General features: G+C 40.0%; 1 protein-coding gene across 1 annotated transcript; it reads right to left on the bottom strand.

Annotated features, from left to right (window-relative positions):
- Window positions 1–1,371: 1,371 nt before the first annotated feature.
- cdkn1cb (cyclin-dependent kinase inhibitor 1Cb) lies at window positions 1,372–3,512 on the bottom strand. The gene is made up of 3 exons (XM_041039400.1): window positions 2,802–3,512; window positions 2,523–2,640; window positions 1,372–2,081 (listed from the first exon to the last, which is right to left on the bottom strand). The coding sequence occupies exons 1-2, from the start codon at window positions 3,328–3,330 to the stop codon at window positions 2,525–2,527; spliced, it is 645 nt and encodes a 214-aa protein (XP_040895334.1). The 5' UTR covers window positions 3,331–3,512; the 3' UTR covers window positions 1,372–2,081; window positions 2,523–2,524.
- Between the last annotated feature and the right edge of the window lie 7,041 nt (window positions 3,513–10,553).

The following is a 10,553-nucleotide window of genomic DNA, read 5'->3' as shown; positions in this document are numbered from 1 at the left end:
GGGGGGGACTTGAGCCCCCTGAATGTGTCCAGTTTCCAACATAGAGGGGACTTCATTAAAGTAACACATGAACAGCTGTTGTCTTTAACATGTAAACTATTGAGAATTTAAAACTACACTGAATGGCCTCGCAGCTCCCCGTGGGCATATGGGCGTTAATTAGCTGGATATAGCCATAGATTAATTCTAATATTTTTTTCGCCCATTCGTATCAATAGAGCAGCCAGACAAAGTGTCTTTTGTTCTCTGATGCAGGACATTCTGTGGCTGACTGAATGGGTCTTGGCTATGTCTACATGGATTTGCCATATGGCAACAAAAAGGAAAGAATGGAGCCGGAGAGCGCTTTGTGTTGGAAATCAGAACAAGCCCGTCAGAGCTTATGGCTGCACGGATCTGACAAAGTCACTCTGGCCATCAAAAGTCTCCATTTTCATCAAAACGTTAATGTCAGATAGTCAAAGCCATTCAAAGAAATAGAGAAACTCGTGGAAAATTATGAAATGTTGCTTTGTTTTCTGCGCACTGACAGTGAGTCCGGGCCCGGCGCGTATTCAGACGCTGCTGCATTTGGCTTCTTTCAATTAAGGGTAAACTTGCAAGTATGACCTGTTGAATGGTTTGTTTCAATAGACGAGGACAATTACAAAGACTAGTAGTTTTCTTTTTCCAGCTCTGGCAGGTGGCCTCCACGCCCGGTGTATCCACGGCGGGGTAAACAGTGTGTGAGAGTGGGTCTTTAAAGGGCTTGTTGAGTGCGGGTGGATGTGGGGGTGTCTTCGTGGCGGACAAAGCGGGGATCCAAAGGCAGCTGCTGCTTCTTTAGAGGGGCGAAAGGGCCTTTAAATCCCAGCCTATATCCCGCAGCTGCCATGCTGCCCAAGGCTGCATGTCTGAATGCGTTTTCCCCCCGCAAGGTGTATGAGCCCATATGAGCAGACAGATACAGGCGGAGCTCAAAGAAAAGTAATGTACCTGCGTCCCCGAGGGAGGTGGAGCCATAAACGTCTGCGATAAACACCGCCTGGTTCCTTAAGAGTGTTTGTTGTGCTGTCTTTACAACAATACTTGTGTGAAATATAATAAATCCTCTTTAAAATGTATATTCAATATTGGTAAGATTTACAGCCTGTTAGCTGAATGCTGCTATGTTACATTAAATTCACAACAAAGCTTTTGTTCATATCATATGAACAAAAGGCTTATATTGAAGGCTATTCTTCAATATGAGGCTGTTCTGTGGAGCTGAAGAAACCAGACATCGCAAAGTCTCTTTTCTCATTTTCAGTTTCAAGGCTAAATTTACTCTCAAGTTTCAAAACACCCTGTACTGAAGAAGTAAATCGGATAAAAACACACCAACAAAGCTGCTCGTTGAAGTGAAAAATATTTTATTTTCATCCTTTGCAAGACATAATTAGGGCACTTGTATGAAAACACACACACACAAAAACGGCTCAGAAACACAAAGAAACCTATTTTTCAAGTGTGAACTACTATGGGGAAGCTACATGATTGCAAAACATCACAATAAAAAAATGTAAATAATAAAATAAAATAAAAATATGCCCTTTGGCTAAATCAACAAGGCATTTAACAAATATAAAGAAACATAAATAAATTATAAGTTAGAATAGTCTTAAAAATATACATTTACAGAAAAACCAGAACAGAAATAAACATTTATAGGCTATTGTCTCTATAAAGCTGTACACTTTTGGCCAGTGTAGACATTTTTTTAAGTAATTTAGGATTGCACAGATGTTAAAACATTTAACACTGTCGAGTGGCTGTATGCAAAAGCAATAATGAATGCTACATTTGTACTGGATAGAAGTCATTCGGCGAAATTTCCCCTTTTACTTTCTCTCCCCTCAAACCGTTCAGTCCTGAGAGTCTGGTCCGGTGTTCAGGCTCCGCTCCGCCGGGGCGCACCGAGCCAAGGCAGCCGGCCGGTCGGGCTTCTTTCTCCCACACCGTCCCACCGTTTTCTACCCTCCTCTCCAGCGTTTAAGTGGCGGGGACACACATCTTCCCCGTGATCCTCAAAAACTGCGCATGCAAATAGTGCAAAAGAACACCTGGGGAAGGAATAAAACACGATAAGCTTTCTGAAGAAGTCAAAGACGCGAGCCAGCTTTCCGAGGAAACAGGAAATGTAACCTCAGCCGCAGGCGTCACCCTTTACCCAAGCCTTTTCCCGCCACATCGTGACGCACATCCCCCTCCCCCAACCACTAGTGTTACTACAGCTACTACTATCACTACTACTGCGATTTCACCACCACAAACTCTCCCCACCCCCTCTCCCAGATAAGCCTGTCTGCGCTTTTTTGGCTCGCGTAATCCTTTACAATTAGCCCAGGAAAAACAAAACAGAAAATAACCAGTTACAAGACAACACATACCATATACATATTATTTAACATTATTAATATTTAAGGTGTACCAAAGCAGCGCTGTCACATTAAACTAAATTTAAGCATTTAAAACGGTTTATTAAATAAGATAAATCCTCATACCTTCAGCGGATCCTCTTTCGTGGAGTTTGTTCCACCGGGATGGGAGACTTGGAGAGGTGGCAAGCGCTCATATCATTAGATTTTTTATCAGCAGCCTTCTTTCGTTTCACGAAAAAGTCTATAGGGGAAAAAAAAAGAAAAAAATTAATTCACATAAACCCGTTTAAGCTTAAATCACGCACGGAAGAGTGACAGACAAGGGAATACTGTAGATACAAGGCGCAGCTCTGAAGCCAGGCACTCAGCCTGGATATGAGATTTAAAAGGTCTTATATTTACCTGTGATGTGTGTGTTGTTGTCAGTAGCGGCTGTCCTCTTGCGTCTAACACACGGGACCTGTCTGTGACTTGACTTCCCTGAGTTGAGCTTGTCTGTGCGGTTCTCCTGGTTGACCTCCACCTGACAGGGAGTGCTGCTGCTCTCGGGAACGGCCAAACGCTCCAGTACATCCATACGAGGCGTCTCCGGGAGAGCAGCGTCCGAGACAGGCTTCTTGACGGGCGTCTCAGGCACCCGGGTCCTGCCGTTTTGTACAGAGTCCTGATAAAACACCGGGGTCTTATCCACGGCTACCTCTTCCCACTCGTAATCCCCCTCCAGTGGGGTGTTGGTCTCGAAATTAAAGTTCCATCTCTGCTGGTCGCGCTCGGAAATCTCCCGCATCTTGGCTTTCATATCCTGGCTCAGTTCATCGTGATCCAAAGGTCCGAAGAGGTTGCGGCAGACGCTAGTGCGTCTGTAAAGAGGAAAGGTCCTCCTGGCCACCAGCCTCTCCAGCGCGCTGCTCGATAACTGGACGTTGGACATCTCCAAAATCTTTCCAAATAAGACGCACAAAAAATACAGAAGATGACCGATCTGGCTGATTGATCCCTGATGAGAGAATATCAGGTGTTGTTGTTGACGTTGTGCCTTAAGAGTGTGGGTGTCTTTCTCTCTCCGCTTGCGTGTCTCTCTACACCACACAGATCTGTTTAAATGTACCTTCGTTATGTGATGTGGAGTATATAACCTCCTAACAAGTCCTCAGTCAGAGCAGCCACCTCGGACGACTTTCTCATTGGTTGCCTTAAGTCCAACCCTCTCCATGAACGCACACACTCACACACAAACACACGTACACACAACCCCCACCCTGATTTCCCGTCGGCCCTCGGTGCCAATTTGGCTGAGAACAGAGCAGAACGCAGCGTTTTGATTTTTCTCTCGAAGTGTCAACCCTGGGACAACACTGACCGGACTTTCCCGATGTCAGCGTGAAACTGTTGGAGCTGCACTTTTAGTTCGACTTTGGGTTACTTACACAAACCCCTGCTTCCATTAACGTTTTTTTTTGGTTTTGTTTTCCGCCTCCCTCCGCACAATTACTGATGCGCTGTGCGTCCGATAGTGGACTTGCCGTGGATCTATTTTATTGTGTTACATTTTTTAAAAAGCACTAAACCATTTTACAATATTTGTGGTTTATTTTGGCGTTAGAATTGAATGAAAGAAAAACTTTGCAAAGCCAGAAAAAGTGTCCGATATTTGACCCCTCGACGTTCACACAAACACACCCTCCACAGTCTCAACACACACTCCCTGCTTTTCTGTCTCACCACAATAACAATACCGAAAAACACCGCGGGTCATATAGTATCTTCACACAGCGGTCTGCAGGGATTTTGCAGTGAACTGCTTTAGTTTTACGCACAGAAACAAAGTAAACAGGCAGGGTCGTAAATGAAACCATTTTAATGCGGTCACAAACCAGGCCGAGTAGTTTTAACCCCATAAACAAAGCAAGACATGGCTTTTTCTACAGAATGCTCTGAAGATGATTTTTTTTTCCTAACAGATAATCCTGTTTTATGTTTTAAAAAGATTACTGTAATCCAGTTACATAGTGGATTACAACCTTCTAATTTTCAACACCGATAAATAAATTGACAGCAGTGAAAGAAAAAAAATCAAAATCAAAATATCACCCTCGATTAACAAAGGTGTCTAAACACGGTATGGAAGAGTGAGGTTATGCACGGAGGTATAAATCACCGGAGCCATCCCACGATCAGGTTTTCTTCAGTACTGCTAATGTCTCCTTATTTAGTACATACTTCTCTTCATTTTTGATGGGTAAAGTACAATAACTTTCCCTAATATCTAAACAATACTATTGAGAACGCTGGCTGCACAATGCCTGCAGGGTCTCCACATCCTCTCAGGGAGGAGAGGCAGACAACGCCTAGCAGTGGATAATAGGTGCACAGCGACTCTCTGTGGCTCAAAGCGATTACTGCAGCAAGAGCTTGTTGAAAGTCCTAAGGCAGCAAAATGATATGCTATAAAGCCCCCAGTATAAAACACATATTTATATAAGCGGACACTAGCACCTGACCTTGTTCAATGTGATCTTATGTTTGATCCCCATTGTGATGCTGGAACCTGCGACTCTTTGTCTACAGGACAGTCTGTAATTCTCTTGTTAGCTTCACAGATTGAGAGACCTTGACCTGCCTGTGACAAGATGATAATGTCACATGAGGATCACCATAAGGTCACAGTGTCACATGGATTACAGCGTGAGGCTACCTGGGGAAGGCATGTCATTGATTCGCCTGTTCCAAAGGTCATGTGCTCCCTGGAAGTGATGCCCATTCACCAGGTGATGTCCTGTTCCTCAGGCTGGACATGTGATTCATCTATAGTGATGTTATAAAATAAATCTACCTAAACATACAGTACATGTCACATCATTAGGTGGTAAGCAGTTCACCCAAATATGCACTAAATGTGTAGTCTTATAAAGAATAGATAAAAAGGCTATTTGTTTAATTTCAGTTTAATTTCAGTAAGTGACAAACATAAAACCTAATTTGCCTTAACACAGCTCAACTTTTTTTTTCAAAATAAATATCTCTCAAATAAATTTAAACTGTTTTCTTGATTGTCGATTTTCTTCAAAACAGTAAAAATGACTAGATCAAATTTTGAGTTGGTTAAGTTGAGCTATGATTAATGACACACTTGTCTGATGATTGTGGTCATTATTTAAGCTCTGATCATGAAACATGAAACAAAATTATGTGAGCAAAGCAGCATCTCTGTGCGGCGTGTTGGCTCCATCTAGTGGGGAAATGTACTTACTAAGATGTGGCCTTTTCTATCCGACTTTAAAGCAGTGTATTTATACAGGAAAAAAGCCCTTACTTTATTATTATATTAATGTAAAGTATTAAAGGAAATATCCAGTTTGATCTTATTAATGTTCCTTCCTAATCAGTGAAGTGGATAAACATGACTCGCTTGAATGGATTACAGATAATGAAACTCAGTTCATCAGTTTGAACTTTAGAGTCCTTTTGTTTTGATAGTTCACATAACACTCAACCCAAATGATCTAACTTGTCACATCTTATGACTCAGTTTCAGACTGCTTACAGATTTACTTTGAGAAGTAGGAGGAGGATTTCTGTTCCTGAGGCATATTTTCTCTTTCAAACAGATATTATCAGCAGATGTTTGAAGGGTCATTCAAATGCAAAGGGAAAGTCTGTATTCATTATTTTAAAAAGAGGAAAGATCATTCCACAGATTTCATCAGAGCAGGTACGATCAGTCAACTGCTGTGATGTCAACTTGTTTCTCTGGCAAATGCAGCAGTATGATCTCTTCATCTTTAAGCGTGCACACACACTCATACCTCCACTGGCTTAACTTGCTCTTTGACAGAAGTGGAAATAGCCTGAGGGATAAATGCAAAAAGACCCAGACTCTGCAGACTCTTATGTCGATTGATGGAGCAAAGGCCAAAAACAGGTTTGCACAGTTTTCATTTGAAAGTGATATCCCCTGAATGTGACTCCAGCTACTCAGAGATTCAATAAATCACTACAACACCTTGACCTAAAAAAAGTTAGTATTTACAGACTTCTGTGAGATAGAAAGGTAATTAAAATACAATTCAAACAAATGTCAGTCGGATTTTTGATCTTCCCTGATTGGTTTGTACCATGCTATTTTATGGTTTGTTTCCAGATGTCACATTAAATCGGTAAATATAAAGAAGGGTGTTGTATATACAGTGTAAATGATGGAAGAAAAAGACTCATAAGAGGCTCATAAATATGTGCATTGTTTTCAATGGGACTCAAGAAAACACCTAAAGAGAAAACAAATCCAGTGCAACTTGTAGGTATGACACCATTTAATTTTTCTTGCCTGCAAATGTAAGTGTTCATGGCTGCTGTGGGTGGGTGCTGTTGTTTTTGACTCATAAAGGCATTAACTAAAAGGTCCATTTCCAGAGTGTTGCCATCCACCCCCACCTGGGCCACTCCCCTGAACAAACTCATCCTTTTGATGTTACAGAGGGGCTGCAGGCAACACCACGGGCCCTTTAGAAGGAGGATAAACGGTCATTTGATTCCACAAACCCACACGCCACCTATAAAACTGTTTTCTCTGCATGCTGCCTTTAAGCTTGAAGTTGGCCATCGTTTGACACACCCGACTGGAATGATTTCCTGGGTGAATTAGCTGCTATTTCCTTCCTAATGATCCACTCCACCAAATTATGTATGTGTGTCCAGAAGCTCATCAGAAACTTCAAAGACACACATCTCTTGAACAGCAATGAGCAGTGCAGACACAATGACATGATTGTTTCATCATGTCTTATTATAAAATACATAACAGCCTGTCCGATCTCTTGTTTTGTGATTACTTTCATGCAAGTCTGTTGAGCTAACCAAACCAGTTTATCCAATGCATATGTTTAATGAGCTGTGCACTGCCGCCTGCCTTTGATGCAAATACTGCTTGAACTTGTCTAACTAAAGCCCTGCATTTACATTTCTGTTTGCCTTTTTTTCATTAAATTCTGTTCCTTGGTGACTACTCAGGAATTTGTGTACCTTATAATAAATTGTTACCAAGTTCTACTGAAGTCTGGTTGTGCTGATAGTAACACATCCTGGCTCCCTTGTTGACTTCTGTGGTTTTATTCTTTAAACCTTGAAGAACTGCTTATCAGTTGCAGCTGACATTGCCAGTGCTTTTTATTCAGTACTGTCTCAATAAAAATAGAGTTTAAATGCCTCTTCCAAAAGCTATTGGCAGATTGTACATTGCAAAATAAAGTCAATATGAAATGCTCAGTCAGCAATGTTACAAAGTCGACTTCTCTTTCTGACAACGTCTTATTCATTGAGAAGCTCATTTAACAACAGCTAATCTATAACTGTATGAAACATCCATCATCCAACTTCCAGTTGTTTGATGTCTCAGCCAAAACATACACAGCAATGAAATAAACCCGTGCCCAGTGCTTTGAGAACATTTTGTGCAGAGTCAAAAAATAGCTCTTCGAATGTTTTCATAATACTGCTGCAGATGCATAGACCTAAATTAAAATAGGTGATGAAAAGGAAGTCATGCATTGCTTGCACCTCACTTGTGGTGTTCCTTTCAAGATAAGAATCTACAGCTGTGTGCTTTTGTCTTGCTGTCCCTTGAACTAGATTTGAACTCTGCCCCTCCATTACTTTAGCTGCATTTTATAGTCAAGGCCAGATTTTGAATGTTGTAAGAAGCTTTGTTGTTTTAAAATTTCTTTGTAATTATGGGATTTAAGGAGGTACATGTTATGCTTTGAATCAGAAAGACTATTCATATATTAAAAGAATATTCATCGGTTGGAAACAATTCATGTCTTCAAAGGAGCAGCACCATTCAAGGATTTTTGTTTTTGAATGCAAATTGTTTTATGTGCTATGCAGTTAAACATTATAAAAAGAGTTTAGACAAATACTAAAAGCCCTGGGCTACTTCTGCCATTAATTTACCCTTACAATTGCAAAACCTTGTCCTCAAGGTTTATGATCAACAGTGGCTATTATGGTTCTCAGCCTTCACAGTGCCCCATCCAGCCTGTGGAGAATGTTGCCTCTGGCTGCAAGTACAACTATACCGATCATTTTACAATCACACACACACACACACACACACACACACACACACACACACACACACACACACACACACACACAAACACACACACACACACACACATGCGCTCATGAACACAGGTGACAATAGTACTTTTCTTCATTTTTCTTTTTTTCAACATAAACTCATAGGGACAGTTAATCACAAAGCAAAGTGCAAAGGCAACCCAAAATTAGAAAAATATTTTAGAGGTTTAGTCAGTTTATTAATATGTATGTTGTACTTTGGGTACTGGCTAAAAATACACTTGAATCTTATAAAAACAGCACCAGCAACTTTGACTGATGCTTTCAAAACTGTACTTAAATGTACAGAGGTATTAGCAACCCAACCAACTAACCTACACCTAGAATGGTCCCTTGGATTTTAATTTATGGAAGCATGAATATGAGTAAATGAATGTAATTACTGATCATGGGTTATGATCTTTGAATGTGAAACCATATAAATGTAATGGAGTAAAAAGTGTGGCAGTTTCCTCTGATATATTTGAATAAAAGTATAATGTCTACCAAAATGGAAATACTTAAGTACAGAAGTTCTTTTCTTTGTACCTCTGACCTGGAGTCCCTGACACTGGCAACACAAGAGACAGATAAAAGTGGTTTTGCCATGTGTTGTCAGCTGAGGGTTTTTCACTACTGGGAAAATAAGTCTCGGGGACGATCTTCTGAATGGATCTTTGAGAAACCAAACTTGATGACGTATTAAAGGTTATAAATGTGACTGCCTGGAAAACTCTAAAATGCCTCTGTAATTGTTGTTGAAGGACAAAAAGTGGCTCTATACCTTAAGGTTTTCAGATTTCTCCTTTTGAGGGCAAATCTGGGCAAATCAAGGCTGTTGGGTGGCAATTGAACTCCTCTGCATTAAAATAATCAATCTTGGAATTTCTATATTTCTTAAGTGAATAAATGATGTAACTACCGTACTATGGGGCTGTAAACATGAAGCCTTGAGAAAGAAAAAAAGCCATTATACAGGGTTTCATAATCTTTAACTAATAGCTTTATTAATGGTCATTAAATAATTTTATGGTTTACAGATCAGCACACCTTAATAAGAGAAACATTTGGGTTGCTAGGTTGCAAAAAAATTGGCTGGTTTTGATGCTCTTTGAGAATGACACTTGGTCTATCTTTAAAGCTCTATAATTCATCAGGAAGTCCCCTCCAATGGACAACTTAACAACTACCTCCTAGAAAAGTGCTGCAAGGAATGTGGACCAGAAACCACGTATAAACACCTTAAAAACATTTACAACTGCAAGCTTGATGTTTTTGTTTAAAACGTTTATAACGACAGTTTTGATGGATGATGCAATGGATTACCAACACTTATAAAGTTAAAAAAAAAAAAAAAAATGCTTAAGAAACTTGACAACCCAAACTTTGCTTTTTATCAGTGCTTATAACTCTATAAAGCATCAGAAAAAAAAATGTAGAAATCATTAATAAAGCCATTAGTTATGACTTATAAACCCTTTTTAAAGGCTCCTCATATCAGCACATCATTTAATTTTTTCATTATGCTCGTTCTGTATTTCTATATTTTTCTTCAGCAAAATTGTGAAGTGAAAATCAAAAACTGTTAGCTCATCATAAGCATCTGCCACAAGAATAAGGATTACATTTATTTTATTACTTATTTGTTTATTTTTGTACAAACTTGTGCAATACTTACGTACTATATATAATCGCTCCTGTTTACGTCTGGAGCGTAGCTACGCGGAAGTGACGACATAATGACTCAAAACATGTTGTTAGGGCACTGTGTTTGATACCACGTTTTTACGCTCTAGCTCTTTAAACATACTGTTAACAACGTGCTGTCGTGGTGTTACATGTATTCCGCCTATTATTATTATGGAATTTTAAAACGTAAACTTTAAGTTATTAGCTTCTATAAAAGCGTCTAAACAGATGATCCTCGGCTAAACCCGCCAGACAGGTCAAGCTGTATGTTTAGCAAAGCAACAAAAGCAAGACTTCCACGTTAAAGATTGGGACTTCAAAATAAAATAATTTCAATGCGTGACTTAA

This window comes from Toxotes jaculatrix, chromosome 5 (genome assembly GCF_017976425.1).
Source record: "Toxotes jaculatrix isolate fToxJac2 chromosome 5, fToxJac2.pri, whole genome shotgun sequence".
Lineage (NCBI taxonomy): Eukaryota > Metazoa > Chordata > Actinopteri > Toxotidae > Toxotes > Toxotes jaculatrix.
This window is presented reverse-complemented; position numbering and strand designations above follow the sequence as displayed.